At 47.9% G+C, this 22,438-nt stretch overlaps 1 protein-coding gene across 1 annotated transcript in view; it reads right to left on the bottom strand.

Annotated features, from left to right (window-relative positions):
* KIF1A (kinesin family member 1A) overlaps nt 1-22,438 on the bottom strand; it is a 2,072,061-nt gene that overhangs the window by 1,058,173 nt on the left and 991,450 nt on the right. The window contains exon 20 of the mRNA XM_078667093.1: nt 21,524-21,704. Within this exon, the coding sequence (XP_078523219.1) occupies nt 21,524-21,704 (181 nt within the window). The remainder of the gene's footprint in view (nt 1-21,523; nt 21,705-22,438) is intronic.

Raw genomic sequence — 22,438 nt, 5'->3', positions numbered from 1 at the left:
CTCGGTCTAGGCCTCTCGGCGCCAGGCGGGTCCGGTGTTGATCCGTGGCGGCATCCAGGTGGCGGACGGGTACAGAGGCCCAGGAGATAGGGCCGTGCGGTCTCCGGTGGTGGTCTGCTGGGCCCAGGGGTGACGGCGTCTGTGTGGATCTCACGGTGGCCAAGCTCGGAGACCCTCCGATGTCCGTCAAGCCCGGCTGGGCGACTCCAGTGTCAGTAGGTGGGACGGGGTGGTGTCACAGTCCGCCACGGGCTGGCGTGACTTGGATACGTGTAGCTCTCGGGGCCCTCGAGTGGCTGGGCCGCCGGGGGTGTTGGGTGCCGTATCGTGGATTCCTACCCGTGGCCGGGCCTATGTCAGGGCGGCAGGCGGGCCTGGGGGGCCCAGGGAACTGTGCTGGTCAGCGTCCGTATTAGGCCGGCAGGGCCTAGGGGCGATGGTGCCAATGTGGGTCCCCAGCCAGTCCCGCGCACTCTCCCCCGATGTTTACGGAGCCCGGCGGGATGTCCCCAGTGACGGCAGGCAGGGCGGGTTGGTGTCGTGACTCGCCGTGAGTCCAGGCGGCGAGCCTTTTGCTAATGTCCGGGGCCCCTGTATAGTTGGGTCTTCAGGGAGTGTCCGGTTTGCGGGACGTGGGCTCTGTTCCCCGCAGGATTGCGCTTTGGAAACCACACGCTCTGCGGCCCACCTCGCAGGGCCAGATCCCCGGCCTCAGGTGGTTGGGGTCGCCGACCGGAAGTGCACTCAGGGCGGTCAGCTGCCAGGGTCGCTGTCGGTCGGATGGTCAGGTGTTCCGATTCGCCTGAAAATCGCCCAGGTGGTGGATCGGGTACCCGGGTACACTCGGTTCGAGTTTGGGCCCGGTTCCACCAGAAATGCAGGATAAATGGCCCGTGGTAGGGGAGCTTCACTCGGAGCTCAGCCCGGGCACGTCTTTTCACATCTCGTGCTTGGCCACGCCCCGAGTTGCAAACAATTATCTAGAAACAGAAAAAACAATAGGTTGGTACGGATCAGATCTCATAATTGTGCCACTTGGCAATGTGGTGCTCCTAAATTCCTACACATTTGGACCATTCATTTAGACCAAATTTTTTTATTGGCTGGGCAGAAGAATATAACATTAGCTTCTGTTTCTTCTTCTGCTTCACAGGATGTACAGTTCTGTGACAAACCACAGCCCTCACCTTTTCACTTGTTTGTAAATGAACGCAGAAGGAATGATCCATGCCTGAACTGAGTATAAAGCTTCCTAGCTAAGGCCGGTTGTACATCCTCTAGAAAAATACTCAAAGCTATAATTATCATTATCCTAATAAATCTTGCTGTCAAAACATCAAAGGACGAGCTACCAATTAACGAGTTCCCTTTTGGGCATTGACAAACAAGCCACAATAAAGTCCACATTTGTAAAGCGCACAATCACCCGTAAGGGTCTCTAGGCGCTGGGGGGCCGTCGGGAAGATTAAGCGAGCTATTGCCCAGAGTCACATGGTGCTGGGCTGACCTGCCGCCGGAGCCGGGGATCGAACCGTGGTCCCCAGATTCCAGCGTCAGTCGCCCTGGCCGCGGCGCCACACCTCTTCCACAATAGGGTCATTCCATAAGTTTGCTTTACTAATACTAATAAGATTGTCTCTAGTATAACAGAGCCATGGCAGCCTTCTCATCCCAGCTAGCCCTGTAACTTTCTCCAAGTGCAATTCTATATTAAATCAGCTCAGGTGTGGCTCAGCTTCTTCTCCAAAAGAGAAGAGGTTTGAGTCCAATTCCCTCCGCGATAGATTGAAGTCCTAGATCCAATCAAAGCAGCACTAGTGGAGTACTTGGAGGGAGACTCTCTAACTGCCTAATAAAATTGTTCTTGATCTGGACAAGCTTTTTTACAGGTTTATGCCCCAAATCCTCAGCCCCTAACATAATATCACCTAGGACTTGAAATGTATTAATGAAACAGTGGGGCTAATAGGCTTGTGAAAAGACACCATATACATCCCAGTAAGTCCATCGGCTCTTTGCGCTAATTTAAGCTTTTTTTGTTTAGCGATGTGGAACTGCCAATCCATATGCTCACTTAGGGTTAATCCTAAATACTCAAAGGTAGATACCCTCTCAAGGGGAATTACATTCAAACAAGGATTGGAACGTATAAAATAGGATGGATTAAAAAATCATAAATGTTGTCTTAGTGATGTTAATTTCTAAGCTCCTTAGCTTGCAAAAGGTATAAAAATTATCCAATATCTTTTGGATGCCCATTCGAGATTTTGAAAGAAGGAGAGTATTATTGGAAAACATCATTGTCAGTACTTTATTAGAAACAATCTGGGGGTATCATTGTTGTTAACTTTGTTTAATAAAACCATCAGACCATTGATGAACAAACAAAATAGGGTTGGGCCAGCACACATCTTTGCTGGACTCCTCTACTAACAGTAAAGGGTTCTGAAAGCTCCCCCAATTTCCCACATCGAATCCGGCCAAAATTCTTCTCATGGAGTCCTTTAATTGTATGGCACAGAGAAGAAGGGACTCCCATTTCTATCAGTACTTCTTAAAGCATATCTCTTGGGATTAAGTCAAAAGGTGATTTTAGAACTAAAAATATTAAATAAAGGCTGCCACCCTCTAGAATGTCAGTTTTCAAATATAGAAGTTGCAGCCTAAAACTTGGTCTACAGTGGATGTGTGTTGCCTGAATCATGCTTTGAAAGGGCTAAGGACCTTATGATCATCCATCCACTACTGTAATCTTTCCAATAATACCCTAGAGAAAACCTTTTACATGGTATCTATCAAACAGATAGGTCTATAATTGCCTGGTAGCAGTGGGGAACCTTTCTTATAGGCAGGTATATCTGCTGCCCCTGCCCATGATTTAGATCTGGTCATTCCCTCCACAGTGGCATTGGAGATCACACACAAATATGAACCCCAGACCTCAGATTGGGAAAGCTACTGGTCCTCAGGAATTTTATCAATGCCAGGGGCCTTTTGAGGGGCAATCCTATGAATGGCCTTATGCACTCCCGTCAATGTTACATGGGATAATCATTCAGACCAAAGGAAGACAATTCCCTACTTAAGAAAACACCATCATTTCCCTCTTGTACTCTTCCTGCATACAATACAGAGACCGATAATGCTCATTGCAGACTTCAGCAGCGAAATTATGCTTTATATTGGCTCTGCCCTCGCAATTCTCATAAGAGATTATGGGCCAGATGTATCAAGCTATTTTGTGTTTGCAACAGTTGCGAATTGCAAAAATAGGTTGTTTGCAAATGCAAAATAGCCTCATCCAATGTATGAAAGTTATCACCATCGCAAGAATGGTATTAGCAAAAATGCGGATACAAATTTTGCAAAACAACAAATCTGCTAATTCAGAATTGCAAATTTGCAATTTGAGAGTCTCAAATTGTGAATTTGCAAAATTTGGAGCTCCCAAATTGCGAATTCTCAAAACAAATGTACAAAATAGTCGCCAATTGCAAATGAGTCAAAATTCGCAATTTTGCTCTTTCAATTTACCATCAACCCAGGACAGGTGGTAACCATGTGCAAACGATTTAAACAGGCCCAGAGTGCCTCCGTTTCTTTCACAATGGCAACGCTGTATGTCATAGCGAGGAGGATGTAGATTCAAGCAGCAGAGCAGAGTAGGAGGAGGAGACAGGAACGCATTTACAGAGTGTGCACAACCATGTTTCAGCAGACAGATGAAAAAATCCATGACAAATATAGACTAGACTCAGCAACAATACTAGACCTGATAGCTGACCTGCAGCCAATACTGGAGCATCAGACCCACAGGACAAAAGCCGTACCCACACATGTGCAGGTCCTATGTTCACTGCACCTACTAGCATCAGGGGGTTAACGGGGGGTGATAGCTGCAGCAGGAGAGGTGTCCCAAAGTTGCCATTCACGCTTCTTCAAAGCTTTCTTGGATGCAAAGGTACAGAGGATACACCATTATATCAGATTCTCCACTACACAACAGGTACGGCAGCAGACACAATTGGATTTCTACCAGATAGCACAATTCCCACATGTAATTGGGTGCATTGATGGGAAACATTTAGTCATCTGTCCCCACTCAGCCAATGAGTATGTGTTTAGGAACAGGAAAGCCGTTTGTTCACTCAACATCCAGGTCATATGTAATGCCTCACACATAATACCTGACATAGTGGCCAAATATCCTGGTAATATGCACAATTCATTCATATTCAGACACTGTGGAATATGCACACGCCTCACTGGGGGTGAATTTGGCGAAAGATACCTGATAGGTAAATGCATGTAACTCACTCTGAAGGAATCATTAGATCTGTAGAAATAGGACAATGACTAACCATATGTCTTTCATCCTGTAGGTGACAGTGCATATGCTGTTCGCTCATTCATACTCACACCATACTTCAATCCTGCTACTCAGAGTGAAAGGAAATACAATGCTGCACACAAGTCTATGTGCAATGTCATAGAGCGGACATTTGGACTAGAGTATGTTCCGCTGCCTACAAAAAAGTGGAGGAGCCCTGCAGTATAGGCCATGCTGCACAATCTAGCAATAACCAATGGCATACCATTGGACCTCACAGATTCGGAGTCTGATGAAAAGGAGGAACCAGGTCCAGGTCCCAGAGCAGCAGGTATTGTAAGTGCAGCAGATTGCGGACAGAGACATGATGAGATCACACACAACTATTTCTATGTGAGTAATGATGAGACAAAGCAACTCATGACTGTTGAACAACTGTTTTTTGTTGACCTTAACATCAGGTAAAATGTGGGCACACAGCCTTCAACTCCTTACTTGTGGGTGTCTTGTGTTGCTCAACATGGCATATATACAGTCCATGCACAAATTATAACCCTTTTAGTCGTATGCCATAGGTTACCTCACCCATTTGCATGCCTCGGCCACAGCACTGTTTATTTCTTGCGCCCAAGCACAGCACTAGAACGGTCAATGTTCACACTGCCCTCCCTTGATGAGGCTTTGAATGCTGTTACGGCTGGAGGCCTCCTCACAATCCCCTGCACCCAGAATGCCTGTGCCAGCTATGTTGGCTGTATGTAGCTGCTCAACAGCAGTGGTGACCTGTACCAATCCCCTGGCAACATTATGGCTGCAGTGGGCCATTTTCACCTGCATGGACACAGTGCTTTGGGACAGGACAGCTGTGGCATTGCACAGACGGTTGACTGCCTTTGTGTACCCATCCAACGGCTAAATAGGCGTTGCTTTTCCCAGCGTCAGGAGGCATGGTCCCTCTGTATGGTGGTGCATAGCTCTTTGATCAGTACAGTCATGTCCCTAATACTGTCTGCATTAGCCCTATGACCCTTTGCCACAGTGTTGCTAAGCTCCCTGATGCCGGCCTTGATGTCAGTCATGTTGTAATTTAGGGACACCAGCTGCCTTTGCATTGATCCCATACTTTTTAATTGCAGCCGCTGCACCTTCACCATTGTGCCCTCCAGCCCAGAGAAGACAGAGGATTCCTCTCCTTCCTCCTCTCCTTCGTCAGCGACACGTTGTGCCCTTGCTCTGCGTCTGAAGCAATTGCTGTTGCTGCACTGCACAGGAGACTGATCAGTTTGACGCTGTGCCTGATCTTCAGGCCTTGACTGTGGCTCATCCTGGATGTCTTCCACTTTTCCCTCCAACTCCTTTAGTGAAGCCACAGAGTACCTGTGTGGTCTTGGTGCAGATGTTGTTTGTGTTGTGGTGTCTGACTCTTCTTCCCCTCCCTGTTCCTGCAGCTCAGGTGCCTCATCAATTTGTGTGTCTTCTCCCTGTGCTGCAGGTTCATCTGTGAGTACAAAAGAACTACTTATTGTGTGTCCTGCTTTCTGTTATTTTCAAATTAAATGTACTTGAGTTGGTATACCTAAATGCTGTGCTTAGCTTGGTCATTGACTGGAGTGTGTCAACTGCGGATATGTTTCTCTGTATCACTGCTTCACTATCTTATGTGTGGGACTGCATCTCCGATGATGCATTGCTGGGTGGTAACAAAATTGTGGACTGGAGTGGCAATCTTACTTGATCATTGGGTAATTTCTGAGTGGGGTGTTTAGTGAGTAATGGGTCAGGGGTAACATAGCATGCATCCTACCTTGTCTGGTGTTGTTTGTGGCTGAGCAGTCAATGTGTGCTATGCCACTGATGGATTCTAGCTGTAGGGTTGACTCCACCAAGCCCTCAAGGGGTGTGGATGCTGGCTGTGTAGTTGGTCCTCCACCATTTTTCTTTGCATTCCCAAGCATGCTTGTCACCTCCTCTTATGCCCTTGAGTGCAAGTTGTACCAGCGCTTGCGTAGATCTTCTATGGAGCACTATGTGACCCCAATGGCATTTACTTTTGCTTGTATATCCAGCCAGATCTTCCTCTTTTCTGACTCAGGAATGAGCAGGGATTTTTTACCAAAGAGTTGTTCATGGCTCTTCACCATTTCCTCAATGAGGACCTCCAATTCTTTCTCACTGAATTTTTGTTTTCTTTTGCGTCCTGCAGCCTTCTTTGCCTTCTCTTGTGTAGCCATGATGTGTTTTTGTGCCTGTCTTGGCATTCCTGATGGGCTCCTGGGTGGTGTGCTCCTGCTCTCAGCCTCTTACACAGCCTCAGGCACTCAGAAACAGCATGGGCAGTCTCACTTCCTGCTTGTGATGTCATCTAACTGCATCCAAATAGCAGAATCGCTAATTTGCGATTTCTTATTTTGCGAAATTGCAATTACAGAATCGCTATTTGCTAATCGGTAATTGAGATTGCGATAATTACCAAATCACATTTTTTTGGCGATTGTTTACCTGCATAGCGTTTTGTGATTCTCAAATAGCGATTCGGTAAAAATTGCTATTTGGGAATCGCAAATTGCGTTTTTGATGCATCTGGCCATATATTCCAAAATGTTTAAGAGTCCTTATGCTTAGTGGCCTGGAGGAGGGAATCCCATTTTTCCAAGTCCCAACCATTTTTCGCATTGTTAATGGTGTTTCCATAAGTAGCCCTCAAGATGCAAACCAGACTAGCCTTAATAGAAGCACTTAAGCCTAAAGGTAGTAGTTTGGCATCCCTACACTGCCTGGTGTAGCATGGGGGCTGTACTTCCTTTGATCTCTAGTCTGCACCGCTATAAAGAAGAGATCATTTAAGGAACAGACTAGCAATGTATGGATCTCCGCCACCCTTGCAGGGGAGCAAACTCTGGTATCTGGTTGGATGACTTAGCTCAATTCCACTAGAGTTTCCAACCGCCTTATACAGGGCAATTGATTAGCTCTGGGTCCTGCAGTACTGCAGTCCATTGTATTGTACACCTAGATGAAGTAAGCCTTAGCCTACCATCCAGCTGGTCACTATAAGTTGCCAAAGTGTTCCTGGCAGGAAAGACTAGATCAAGGGACAAGACATTTTGGTCACTATCATGTCTTGGTAATACTTCCAAGTCTATGACTGAAGACCATAGCCTGGTATTCACAAGAATATAATAGATTAGGGATGAACACCCTATCCGATTAGACGTATGGACCTCCTGATTATCTGACTTGGTCCGCCTATTATAGACCCACATGGAATGATTCACAGTAAGAGCCAGAAGTGACCATCTATTGACAAAAGGAATAGACAGCACTGGAAAAGCCCACAACCTGTTCTCATCACGCAGGATGTCACCGTAGTTAATGCCCAAGGATTCAATTTAACAATTAAAATCACCCCCACTATCTTCAAAGCACTCTTTGGTATAGAGGACAGAGAAGCAGAGAGTTGCTTCAAAGCTAGGGTTTCATGCCCAATTCCCAATGGGCCTAGAGTAAACATTAACCACAAAAACAATAATCTTACATGTGAAAATTGGTGAGATACAAATTAGATTGTCAGAGTCGGTCGCCACCATAATGGCTTTGCAGTTCAAATGGGTGGCTACCCATGTTGTTAATCCCCTTCACAGTCTGCCCCCCCCCCCCCCAGCAATCGCAACCTTGGGAATGGCTGCATATCCTGGGCTCTGAGTTTCCTATAGTAAACAGGTTTCCTGAAATAAACACACATCATACTGATCTATGAATGATCCCCAGTCACAGCAATACCATTTGTTCTTTAGACCAGCGACATTCCAAGACATCCTTTTTTTAAATTGATTTTCCATACATCCAAAAAGGAAAATAAACATTAGAAAAAAAGAAAAGGGGTTTTGGTTACATACCCCAGATAGTTAGCAAAGTCTCAGTTTAAATCAGCCTATTTTAAGGCACAGTTATAGCGCCATAAGATGTCCATGCCAAATTTCCAGGCAAAGCTTACAAACATTACAGTAAGTATTTGTCAACCAGTAGAAATTCCCATCCCCAACTGAACCCCCACCCTTCCTCCCTCCTCACTCCTCCAGGCGTGTCACTTAAGTGCTGACTGCAAGAGGTCAGTAGAACTGTTATCTCAGTGGGGCGACTTATTTGAATGGGAGGCAGCTGCAGCTGAGTGTCATCAGTGTTGGGTGTCTAGTGCCACTTTCATCCGTGAAGTTACAAAGCGAGGTGGGCGTAGATCTACCTATACGTTAGACCATGGCTGCCACAGGGTCACCTACAGACGAGTCATCTGCATCCTCTTCGGGAGATTTCAGTGCTATAACTAGCGCTTCCCAAGCTCTCACCCTTTCCAGGGCCTTGTCACTCTCCGTGCGGCTCGCTATTTGTAACATAATCACTCCTTCACACTCAGCCCATTTTAGGAATCCTGCTTTCCACTTTGCGATGCTAGGGCCCTGTTTCGCCTTCCAATGTGTGGTGATGCTTCTCATGGCCAGGAGCAGACCCAAATCTAAAAATGTACTAGTCATTTTGTTCTTTGACATATGGGGAAACCATTGTAAGATACAGTGAACCATGGTTGTTTCTAATTCTCGATCAGTGAGGTCTGACAATAGTGTTGTTATATCCTCCCAATAACTGTCAAGGACAGCCATTGAAATTGAGCTGCCAAGTAATAGGTCTCGTAGTCTGGGATAGCTAGAGCACCCTCCGCTCTTGGCCGCATGAGTATGCGGAGTGCCACCCTACGTCTGCCCTTACCCCATAGGAAAGCTGTGAGCATGGAACGGAGCTGCTTGAAGCACATTGCAGGGATCCAAATCGGTACGGTGTCAAAGTAATATAGGAGCCTCGGGAGGTTTACCATTTTTAGTAGGGCCACACGGCCCGCTACGGACAACAGCAAAGAACCCCAGAATTCAAAGTTAACTTTTGCCTCTCTGATCGCCTTTTCAATATTACCCTCAAGAACGTCTTGCTGCATGTGATAGATATGTGTGCCCAGGTAGGGTAGACATCTGTCTTCCCAGATTATGGCCTCTGTGTGCTGCGGACCTATTCTATCTCTATGTGCCGGGAATAGACACGATTTTGACCAGTTCACCTTTAATCCTGCTACCCTGCTGAGGGCGTAGAGCAAGTTTTTAGTCCCCAGGAGTACCGCCCGAGTCGGCAAGGAAAAGCAAAAGGTTGTCAGCATATAATGCAATATGATGGACCTGTCGTGATATGCCCGCCCCGATCTGGCATGCGCTGCTGAAGCGAGGGAGACGGGTGTCACCTGCCAAATGATAATAATAGAGCGTACCCACGTCTCAGAAATAATAACAAGAACCAGACTAGATTCAACTTCAGGGAGAATGCGACAAAAGGTGGCTACAAAAAGTTAAATTCAAATAAGCAAAATTTGTTTGTAATACTATAAATACAATGTATTTAGTTTATAAAAGTTGTTTCACAAAGCAAAATAAACATAACATAACAGGACAAATATACTGTGTGCTGCAAACATTCAAGAGAACACAGACATTTTCTGATTCTTTTTAGGCCATTTTCACGCCAACATATATATTACTGAATTTCATAAATGAAAAATATTTCATCCCCACAGAACAGAGATCTCAACAATAAAAATGGACCCCATAAACATACACAAATACTCTCATCCGTCTAGCTACACACACATTCAAACAAACTCACACACAGTAATGACACAATAAATATATACAGCGAAATGCAAAAGAAGAAAGACAGAAACCCGAAAAATAAGTATTGAATTGGGCAATAATGTATAAATGTTCACAGGGTTCTTGCTCAATGGTCTCTGTCTTGCACGCTGCTAAAGGCTCCATTGCCAGAGCAAACAGAGGGTAGAGGAGACATCGCTGCTGCGTGCCCCACCCCACCCTGCAAGTGTCCGAGATCAGCCCCCCAGTTTTAATTCTGGCGTTGGAGTCAGCATATAAGAGAGCCGTCCAACTCACAAAGCCAGGTCCGAGCCCCATTTTCCACATCACATGGAATAGGAAGGCCCACTCCAGACTGTCATAGGCTTTTTCTATGTCCACTGCAGAGATTGTAGCAGAATCCACCTGGTAAGTATCCACTTCCAGGATGCGCATGAGCCTTCTGTTATTGAGCGCTGTGTTTCTAGTGGGGTTGAACCCGGATTGGTCATTGTGTATTAGGGTGGTCATGTAAGAGAGCAAACGGGAGGCTAGAATTTTACTTAATATTTTATAGTCGAGATTGAGCATGGATAAGGGACGAAACGCAGTTGTATCCCATGCCTGCTTGCCTTGCTTTAGCAAAGGATTGATGATCGCTTCTTTAGTGGAGACAGGTAGTTTGCCAATTCTCTTGGCGTCATTACATAATTGTACAAGTTTGGGGGCAAGGCGGTCATGATGAGGTAAAAGTCTATCGGGAGACCATCAGTGCCTGGGGATTTATTGCGAACCATAGTCTTGATAGCTCCACGCATCTCTCTTACTCCAATCTCTCGTCCCAACGAGATTGCCCTATCCTCATCCAGTGCAGGTAGATCAACCTCTCGCATGAATCCTGCAACTCTTCATCTGTTGGGGCAACTGGCTCCGATGGAGCTCAGTATAATATTCCAAAAACAGGTTGTTAATCCCCTGTTGGTCATATCTAGATACCCCACTCTGGTCTCTAATCTCTAGTATAACTGACCCCCGTCTGGCTGGGTTTGCCAACCAAGCCGGGAGGGCCCCCGATTTATCCTTCTCCAAGTGTGGCAGAGTGCTGCAGGTTTTGTAATCGAAGCACTGCAGGCGCTCTACCTGTGTGGCTACTGCCTCTCTAGCCTCTAGTAACTCTTGTTGCTTGCCTGGGTTTTTGGGGCTGTCTTTTTCTAGGGTGCGGAGGCGCTCCTCTTCCCTCTTTATATCCTGGAGGAGAACCTTCTGAACCCCAACCAGCTCAGATATGCACCTCCCTCTAAGAACTGCTTTGCATGCGTCCCACTCCACGAGTGAGGATGTAGCTGTTCTCCCGTTGTCTTGGAAGTAGTTAGTGATAGCTGATCCTAGTGCGGAAAGCCTGGTCATCTAAGACCGCTGGGCGCAAGTGCCAGGTAGGGATTTTGGTGCGAGCATGTGACCAATGTAACTGCACCAGAACAGGATTGTGGTCGGAGAGCGTTCTGGTGAGGTATTCGCTGCAACCAACCCCCTCATGAACATCAGGTGAACACAGAATGGCATCCAGCCTAGCATGCAATTCGTGGAGGGCTGCAAAGAAGGAGTAATCTCGGACCATGGGGTGCTGCGCCCTCCAGGTGTTGATTAAGCCCCATTTTTGTTGCCAATTACGGTGTGATTCTGTCAGTTTGTGTGGAGGTGCATTAGGGAGTGGGGGGTGGGAGCGGTCAAGGTTAACGTCAGCTGTGCAATTGAAGTTGCCTCCCAGCAAAATCAATCCCGTGAGGAAAGTTGCCAACCTCCCTGATAATAGGGAGAAGAAGGCAGGCTGGTTCGCATTGGGTGCATATATTCTACCCAGCATAAGGTCTCTACCGTCCAATCTCCCCGTCACCACTACATATCGGTCCTCTGGGTCAATCAATTGTGTTGTGCATAGGAATGGAACACCCGCCCTTATCCATATCAATACTCCTCTCGCAAAGGCGGAATATGTAGTGTAGTAAACCTGACCCCTCCAGCAACGTTGCAACGCCTTCCCTTCTTTTGCAATCAGATGGGTTTCTTGAAGAAATGTGATCTAAATGCCTCTGTGAATCAAATAGGAGTGTATCTTATGACGCCTGACCATACCCTGCACATTCCACGAGAGACAAGTCAAGCCTAATGGGGTCCCATTGCTGAAGCCTATGTGCACAACCCTTAAAAAACGTTTCCCCTGAGACACGCCTGGATCCCCTTAAAAAAAAACAACTATAGAAACAACTCCAACTCCCCCTCCCCAGGACAGGTATCCAAGAAAGTATCCCCATCCAAACCGTATTAGAACAGACCAACGTCTAGAGATAGTGGAAGGGGTGGTCTTCCGACAAGAAACCTTGTAAAGTACCCCATAGCGCCACCTCCCCCGTAACTGATCTAGACATCAAGCCCTGGTTCAGCTGAATATTTCTCAGAATTCACAGTTTTCTGAAACTGCACCAGCGGCACAGGGATGATAAGTCCCAGGGAATTTGCATGTTGGATGTCACACTATGGCTTTCACATGAGATCATCAGCCGGTTGGGGCGTAACCATTGGCATGTCCGTTCCCAGGCTGTCGTTGTCGCTGCGATCCGATGAGGTCTCTGATCTGCCAGTACAGCGTCCGCTACCACTCGTAGAGGAACCAGGGCTTTTTTGACTGTGCGATATCACTGCCTGTAGTGTTTTCCGTTGCTCAAGGCTAAGCTCCCTGGGCGAAAGGGCTTTGGATCCTACCCTATGGCCGCGAGGGTTTTGCTGCGGGGTCCCTGAAGCTGAAGCATTATGATCTATTGAGCTGTGAGCTTCACGCCAGTCCAAACTTCCTGTGGCGTATTGAAAAAACATGCTCCCGCCAGGTCTGCCACCCGAAGTCGGGCGGGAGATAGCATTGCATAGGACCGGGTTAATTTACGTAGCTAAGCCTTGACAGCAGCGAAGGATGCTCTGCTGCGCTGTACCTCCCTCGTGAAATCTGGGAAAATCATGACATTAATGATGTCAATGAGCAGATCGTGTATTTGGCGGGCACATTGCAAAATGTGGTCTCTATCCCGAAAATGTAAAAGTCTGGCCACAATAGGTCGGGGAGGGGCCCCTGGTTTTGGTGGCTTAGCTGGAACTCTGTGAGCCCGCCCAGGGAATAGAAGGGGGACAGACCTGTTGGCGCCACTTCAAAGCGGAGTCAGTCCTCCAGGTAGCGGAGCATATCTGTCCATCCCAATGACGCAGATATTTTTCCGCCGCAATCACCCTTCACTGTCCTCGGCACGCATTTCCAGGGTTTTCATCTTCGTTTCCAGGACAGCAAGGGATCGGCGCGTCTCATGGACAGATTCCGGTAGGCTGCTCATTTCCTTTTCATTGCTGGACACTCTGTCTTTGAGCTTGCGATGATCATCCTTTAGCAGACTGAGGTCCGTGCCAATAGGATCTATTTTCCCTTCTAGCGCCTCTCTGGAGGCCGTTATGGCCTGCATGATGTCAGCCAGTGTAGGTTTCTGGGAGGTCAGGTCTCCACTTGTTTTGAGTGATTTGTCTTCCTCGTCGGAGTGAGGACCTGGGGCGTCCATGATAAGGACAGTGAACCCCCGCTTCTTTTGCATTTTCCCCATCTCCAAGACTCTAAGTGCTGGTGTGGCGTCCAACCAAGCTTAGTGTCCTCCATGGGTAGTGTATCTGAACACCACCAATTCCAGCAGGCGGCCTCTGACCCGTCGCATTCCCCTAGCTTGCCTGCAAAATGCTTACTTCGCCTCTGGCAGCCTCCCCCACTGCTGACACTGGCCCACCAGTCCAGGGTCTGTACCCTGTGGCTGGACAGGAGGTGGGGGTGGGCTCCCCCACTCCCTATCCTTCTCCCTGGGGCCATGTATCCTCCCACCTAGAGCGGTACCCCCTTCCAGAATTGTCAGGGCACCTGTGACAGGTGTCCTGCACAATTCACCCACCAGTTCAGGGTGGCTATCCTGCAACTGGTACCTCAGTCCAGTGCCTGTACCCTGAGGCTGAACAAGGGCCTTGGGTGGGCTGTACCACACCCAGTCCTCCTAACTGGGCCTCTGTACCCTCCCACCTGGAGCAGCACCCCCAGAAGGCAACTGGTAGGGGCACCGTTTGCAGTCGCCCCTTCCCCCAGGATTAGGGGGGACACCCTTAACCTGGTCCTCCACCCAGGGTCTGTACCGTCAGGCTCACCAGAGGTCTTGGACGAGGCTCTCTTCCCCTTACCTCTCCTTCTGGGGTTCTGCACTCTCTTCCCGGGAGAGGCACGCTCAGAACCAAAAACTGTCAGGACGCTGGAGCCAGGCCTCCTACACAATTCTTCCACCAGTTCAGGGCCTTGACCCTGCAACTGATCCACCACCTTAGGATCTAAACCCTCAGGTTGGACCAAGGGACTTCCTCCCTCTGGACCCCCTTACAGAGTTCTGCACCCTCCCACCTGGAGTGGTACCCCTAGAAGATATACAAGTAAGGACACTGCTTACCATCGTCCTTCCCTCTAGGTCAGGCAGGACCTGAACATGGCCTCCCAACCCAGGGACTAACTCCTGAGGCTCAGCACCTGCTTGGCACACCAGGACTTCCTTGGGAGCACGCATGCCCCCCTGAGGGTAACACATGTGTTGTGTGACAATCTGCCTGGTGCAAATCTCCCGTCCCCTGTCCATCTGACAGTGCGCGAAGATCCCCCAGGACAAAAGTGGTGTCACCATGGTCACTCCTAGGAGGCTCAGCCCTTCTGGCTGGCCCCTGACCTACTGGTTCTCCCACTGGGGAATGCATCCCTCTCTCACCCCTCAATCTGGACTTCTGCACCCTCCACTTAGGATTGGCACCGCCAGACACCTGAGCCACTGGTGCTCTGTTTACAGACATTCCCCATTCTCCTGACACTAGGGGATCCTCCTCAACGGACGGTCTACCAGTACACCTAAGCTCCCTACCGGGTGTTCCCTCCTGGAACCATCCAGGCTCTGTGACCGGGTTTCGGGTACCTTGGGCCGCAGCCCATTCCCACACCTTCTCCGCAGAGACAGGACGTGAGTCCCTACACCCTTCCCACAACACCCGGACCTATCTGGGCTACCACAAACCTTTCGGACCGCCCTTGGTTGGGAAATACCTAAGCCACTTCCTTCCGGTCACCCCTAGATGCTTCTCCAGACCCTCTGGGATCCACCAAAAGGTCTGCCTTCCGTGCAACCTCCCTGGGGTCAGAGAACTCACACTCCAGTGGGTGTTGACATAGCTCTGGAAAACAGAGACTTAAAATATGCCCTCCACCAATTCAATCATCACACAGCCCGACACAGGTGTTAACCAAACTACCCTTCACCCAATAATCCAGTGCCTCAGAAAAGTACCCCACATCAGCCTCATAAGACCAGTGAGACAGTGTCTGACGGTTGTTGTCTCTTAACCCATGCTCTTCTGGTTGGTCTCCATTACTAGGGCTTCTATCATGGTGGAACCCCTCTCCCTGCACCTCTCATCTAGAGTCGGTAGGTTCCCTCCCACTACCAGAAATATGATCCCCTGTGCCAGTTCCCCAATCCTCCTCAGGGACACTGTGCATCACTGGAGTAACCTCACAATCCTGAACCCACTGGTGTATGTCAACCCCCTCTTTGAAGTAGGGCTCCAAATCTGTGTTTGCGTGCACCTCACCCACAGTACTGGACACTACACTTTTGCTTCCACCATCTGGGCTAAGCCTAGCTCCACGGGCTTCCCACTAGAGCTCTCTCATTTTAAACTCATGATCTAACATCATCTTCCTTTCCTCCATGGCATTTCTTTTGTCTTCACTCTCACTTTCCATCCTGAGTTTCTCCAACTCAAACTTCCTCGCTTCCTGTCTGTCCTCCTCTGGAGACAGACTGCTGCTGCCTGGTTTAGAGGGTGCCCCCCTCCCAAAAGCACATCCACCCTTGGAATAGGCTCTTCTGCCTCCATGCTAAGATATCCAGACCTCTCACTAGTATGTCTGGCTGCTACCCAGGCCCTCAGCGCCTTTTGTAGCTCCTCTTTTCTGGTGAGGCCCCTGATTTGTATTTTGAGGTTTTTGCAGATTGCCTTGAATTCCTTCACATTGTAGGTTTCTAACCTCTCCTCCTCAAAAGTCACTTCCAAGGATGCAACAGATGATGCAATTGATTCAGGCATGATGAAGTAGCAAGTTCAAACTAGCAATATCAAAACTAGGCCGAAAAAAAAGAACCAGTATGTGGCACGTAATGGTCTGCAATATGGTAGTAGTGCACATCAATCACTGTGTGTCAAGTGCAAACGCAATTCCTATCCCACTGCTGCCACCAATGTTAGAAACGGGATTGTTGGTCGGCTAGGGAATGCGCCAAAGTCGGGCAGAAACCACCACTCTAGTTAGGATAAGGGAGTTACACTCCTGAAATAACCCCTGCTCACCCCCTTAGTAGCTTGGCACGAGCAGTCAGGCTTATCATAGAGGCAGTGTGTAAAGCATTTGCACATAACTAACAGTGATACAGTGTAAGCAGTACAAAAGGACACCACACTAGTTTAGAAAAATAGCCAATATTTTTATATAATATAAGGCAAGACTAAAAAAGATAGGAATCCACATTAAAGTACTTAAAAATCTACAGTTATCAAAATACGCTTTAAAAACAGTTCCTTGATGTCGATAGCTCTGTCCGGGGCTATCAAGGCGTCGTGAGCAAACAAATCCAAACAGTTCAGGCTAGTCGCGGCGTCGCTGACCAGCTACGGTGTCAGAAAGACCCGCAACAGTACCTGTTAGAGATACAGTGTGCCGAGGCCCTTGAACTGGTGTCGGCAGGCATCAGATGCTGCAGTGAGAAGTGCAGCGGTGCGGCATGCGGTGCCCTCAGGTCGCGGTGCGACCAGCGGCTTAGAGGCGGCGGCAGATGGCGGCGGCGGAGAGACCAGGTTCGCGGTGCGAGGTGAAGGTGGTGCTCATCATGGTGCTGGCAGGTCATGTTGCAAGCAGCACAGTCGTCGGCTGACAAACAGGAGTCGATAGTGCCAGCATCGGTAGGCCAGGACTGCAGTGCAGGGTGAGGGCGGTGTGTTGTGTAACTTTATGAGCGGTGCCCTCGAACCATGGTGCATGCAGCGGCATCAATTTCGGCATGGAGCGTCGTCGTCGGGGAGGCCAAGGCATCGTCATGAAGCAGGGCGGTGCAAAGTGCGGTGCCCACAGGTCGCGGTGCGAGCAACGGCTCGGTGGCGGCATCAGCAGGCATCGTCGGTGAGACCAGGGTCGCGGTGTGGCGTTGCGGCGGTGCTCTCTGCGGTGCCCAGGCTTCACGTGAAGCAAGGCAGTGCGGATAGCTGTGCCCACAGGTCGCGGTGCGAGCAGCGGCATGGTGGCGGCATCGTCGGTGAGACCAGGGTCGTATTGCGGCGGTGCCATCTGCAGTGCCGTTAGGACACTGAGTCGGCAGCGGTGTCGTAGACTTCGCTGAGTTACTTTTCCTCTGTTGCAGCACAAAACACACAGTCCCCAGTGCTGCAGGCAGAAGAGCTTGAAGTCTTTGTAGTTCTTTAGGCTTCTTGAACAGGGGGCAAGCTCTACCTCAAGCCCTTGGAGAGACTCACAAATTAGGTTACAGAAAGTCCAGTCCAGGCCTTTCAAAGTCCAAGACAGAAGCAGCCACTGCAGGTCAGCCCAGCAAAGCACTCAGCAAAATGGTCGTTCCTCCTTACAGCTTCTCCAGTTCTTCTTCTTGGCAGTCTTCTTGATCCAAATGAGTTCTAAAGTTCAGGGGTCTGGGCCCCAATATTTATATCCCAAAACCCTTTGATCTCTTAGGCAAAGAGTGTCTGTGCCCAGCCAGAACCAGTTCTGCCTTCTCTGGTGTGAATTCCTGGCAGGAGATGGAGACGGCATCGTCAGAGGCAGACCAGGCCCTATCAGGTGCAAGGAAATCTCTTCCCCCTCCCCTCATTGCAGCCCAGGTCTATTCAGCCCTTTCATGACCCTACCTAGACTATCTGGAGCCACACCTGCTCCCTCAGCCTTCTGTCATCCAAAAACCATACAGGCAATCCACATTTAAGGAGAGGCAGACTGGATGACTGAGCAACAAAAGACCTACTTTCTAAAAGTGGTGTTTTCAAATACAGAATGTAAAAATGCCTTTCACTAAAAGATGCATCTTTAGATTCTGAGTTCAGGCATGCTAAATTTTATTTTCCTACCAAGTTCCCAGGGCCAGTTATGTTTAAAAGAAGTTATAAACAAACTTCCAATTCTGTCCTATGGGGAACAGGTAGCCTTACAATAGTGAAAAACGAAATAGTCTGTAATTCACTATCAGGACAAGCCACACACACCAGGGCATGTCCTACCTTTCTCATACACTGCACCCAGCTCACAGGGGGACCTTGGGCCTTCCTTAGGGGTGCCTGATATGTACGAAAAGGGAAGGTTAGGGACTGGCAAGTGTGTGCACTGGCCAAGTCGACATGGCAGTTAACAACTGCGCGCAGACTCTGCAATGGCAGGTCTGAGTTACCTTTTTAAGGCTACTCACATGGGTGGCACAATCATTGCTGCAGACCCACTAGTAGCCTTTGATTTACAAACCCTGGCACACTCAGTGCATTTTAATAGGGACTAACACGTAAATCAAATATCCAATCATGGAAACACCAATCCATAACACAATTTACACCGAGAGCATATGCACTTTAGTACTGATTAGCAGTGGTAAAGTTCCCAGAGTCCTAAAACCAACACAAACAAGTCAGGAAAAAATAGGAGGAAGAAGCAAAAAGTTTGGGGATAACCCTGCAAAAAGAGTAATTTCCAACAATTCTCTTATGAAGAACTGGGATGTAGGACGGGATCGTCCTCTCTTTGTTTGGAGCTCTGGGTATTGCCACTGTCTGGAAAACAGAACCACACAAGAAATAGGTAAGTAATTGGAGGTCATACAGCAATGTAGCACTCAATCTCAGATGAACATAATGCGTTCACTCACCACAGATAAGAGGAAATTACAGCCACTAGGAAAGCATCCATGAGAGGGAAAGGAGCTAAGGGAATGAATGCACCTATCCATAGGTATTAGGGATAGGTGCCCCTTGACATTAATTGGGAATAAGGCAAGGTCATCCTGAGGGAAATTTCAAAGAGAACAGGAGGTTGATTTCCAATGAAATATTGGTAAATGTCCCTCAAGAAAACAGCAACAAAAATATGAAATATGTTTGGTTTAAAGAATGACCCTATTAGGACAGTGCTCTGACCCCAATATATACATATAAAACCAAAAAATATATGGTTTGAAGAGTGCTTCAGCCAAGGAGTGAAGAATCCAGGAAGCGCAGAGAAGACAATAATCAACACAAAAAAACGGCAAGTTGGATGATGACGCCATAGACCCTGCAACGTAGGGGTGTGTATGATAGGATTAGGATCGCCCACAAACAGCACTATCACGAAGGAACCTCTCCAGTGGTCTCCTTCAGGCTGAGTGGTGTAAGCGGTGGTCGTGCCGCACATCAAAAAAGGGAGTCAGTAAGGAGGATCCGCTCCTGAGGTCCTCTACAAGAACTGCGGTGTCTGTGGCGGCTGCCGAACACCCAAGGGAAGTCCAAAGAGAGGAACCGCTCCTGCGGTCCTCTGCAAGGAATACAGTGTACACGGTGGCTGCAGAACACCAAAAGGGACGTCCGAGAAGAGGAACTGCTCCTGCGATCCTCTGCAAGGAATAAGGTGTCCATACGGCCGCTGCGGAACACCAAAGAGAAACTTCGGAAGTAGAGGCGGGAAACCTTCTCCCATGAGCTGGACAAAAATTACTTAAAGCCAAGCCATCTGGCATTGACCACTGTCCCTTTTTATATGTACATCCCTCTCTTTGGCACGTGGGGTGTTTAAAGCGCTCTAGAAAAAAAGTATATAAAAAAAAAAGAAAAGGGAAAAGTAATGGATCGCTGTATTCTCGTGAGAGTATGCGATGGATCCAGAAAGGTCATCAGAGACAGCAGTAAACGGCAGTCATACCAGGTCATGCAGGGATAAAATAGGTGAGAAAGGTTGTGTAGGAGCCTGGGTGGTAACAGTGAGGATATTCAAGTCCCTGTGGTTGAACAACCAATTTTGAGGAACTTAGGGATAGTGGAGCGCAGTCCACCTGGCCCATGTGCAGGGACTCACCTTAAGCATCCGCTGCCATTCCAGCACCCACAGATGGGGCGGGCTCAGAAACCTCGGTCGCTTTGACTCTGCATGTGCGGGTAAGTCTGAATCTGGATCATTCGGCCAGAGAGGAACATGCTTGCTCGATAGCGCTTCAGCGCTGGCACACTTTTCACTTTAATATAGAGTCAGAGTTTACTCTTAAAACTCAAGCGACTAGTGGGGCTTACCCTGGATGTTACCTATAGAAATAGGGAATAACCACTATCATTAGAGTGAGGAGGAAGTGGTACACAGGGAAGTGCCTACAAAACACTAGAGCTCAACCTCAGAGTGGACTGTGTAGTTGTTTGTGAATGTCATATTACCCTTCGTGTTAGCAGTAAAATAAAATGCTTATCATTTGTCATAAAAATGTGTATTTGGCTGGACAATAATTTATGACTACAGATGCGTGTATTTTGAGTTGTGAGACTGTGTTCAGTACCCTGTGTATACCTCCCCCTGAGGGAGCCTTGGACTTCTCGGACCATGCTATCCATGAGAGTCAAGTGCTGATAATGTACTTGGCCAAGTTGCTCAGAATACATAGTAAGTTGGGCCCCAGGAAATCAGGAGTAAAGGCCTCAACCACCACAGTGGGACCCAGTAACCACTGCTTGCCCCATAGCCCTCTCAGCGGGATTCTGACAGAATGCATTTGTTTGTGTTTTTTCTTTCAATGGCAATTGAATCACTGATGGATTCCCCATATAATGTTTCGGTATATTTGGTCCTGATGAAGGTCCACTAACTCTTGTGGGCAATATTGCAAAGGCTGTAACACCTATTGACACAAAGGTCATCATAATCTTTTGTGTGTCCTATTTGAGTTCTACTATAGTACTTTGTTTTTAATATTATCAGGATGATCATCATTACATCTTTTTTTTTTTACAGTTACAACCTAGATAATTTCATTCTGCTTATCCCTACAATATAAAGAGCTCCCAACATCTTGGTGGAGCACCTCCAGATGTACCCTCAATCTGGGTACGAGGTCCCATGAAGAAGCATGCCTCAACACATTTACAGGTGAGGACCCCTATAAAACGCTAGTAGTTTTAACTTGGCAGGATTAAAATATTCAACCACTTCCTCCTTGTTTCTTTCTTGTGTTAGGGTGACATTGCCCCATTGTTTGTGTTCATCTTCTGAGATTCCCAGAACTCTCATTTTCTCTACTGTTCGCTAGCAGGCATATCCTTTTCCTTGAAATGTTTCCCTCTCTCCACTCACTGGGCTGAGCACTGATGTTTGTTCCCTTATTTCATGCTGCTTCTCTATTTCTCAGCATACACTTACCTCTGATCCATCACCTGCTTCATATCAATGCCCTGTTTCTCTAGCAGCTCTCGCTGTGCAAAAGCCCAGTCAACTGGCTCCGTGGGGGCATCAGCACAAGGTGTTCGTTCCCGCTCCTGCCGCGCTTGCTCTGGGTGATTGAACCTAAACACATGGCTCTTTCCCATGATTATGCGGTTTCCTACAAAGAAAATGAGAGAAAGAGGTAGTCATCAAACAAACCTACCAGGTAAGAGAACATTTCAGGAACATTTATCAAGCGTGCAGAGGTCTGCATAGGAAGCAGTTGCTCTAACCCCTTTCTCCCTATTTCAAAACCAACATCCATATTCAACCCTTCGTTAAAGGAAGAACAATAAAATCAAGCAACTAGAACAGAGAAGATCGTGAGCTGTGGTAGGCTACCATAATGCATCATTAAAAAAATGTCTTTCAAAACATGTTCAGTCTTTAAAATGTGCAGAGATTATCCAAGAAACGACAAACAAGCGCACTTTGCAAGTACTGCGTAGGTAAAAGAGAGAGGGCCATGAATCATGCAGGGCCACAACAGACATTCCATTAACACAGAAAAAGATATCTCAATCAGTAATGTATTCCCAAACCCTCTTGCTTGGGACACTCTTCTAATATTTGGTGCATAGCCAGCCCAATCACCCACCAACAGTCCTTCCCTAAAACAATGACCCTACACATTGGATTGGAAAGTACGCAGATCCAAGTCTGGCATCTGTTTCTCCCTTTGTTAGCAATTTGGGGAAAAGAATGCTCTCCCCTTGAGTGGTATGTAAAAAATATCCATGGGCATCAGCCAATGCCATAATATGCCTCACAGCGTGAAGTGGTTGTGTCTTTGCCCCCCTACCTTAGGCACGCTTGCAGCTGCATCAACTGTCAAGCGTTGAGCATTCATGC

This window comes from Lissotriton helveticus, chromosome 11 (genome assembly GCF_964261635.1).
Source record: "Lissotriton helveticus chromosome 11, aLisHel1.1, whole genome shotgun sequence".
In the NCBI taxonomy this organism is placed as follows: domain Eukaryota; kingdom Metazoa; phylum Chordata; class Amphibia; order Caudata; family Salamandridae; genus Lissotriton; species Lissotriton helveticus.
The sequence above is the reverse complement of the archived record's forward strand: the minus strand, read 5'-3'. Positions and strand labels throughout refer to the sequence as shown.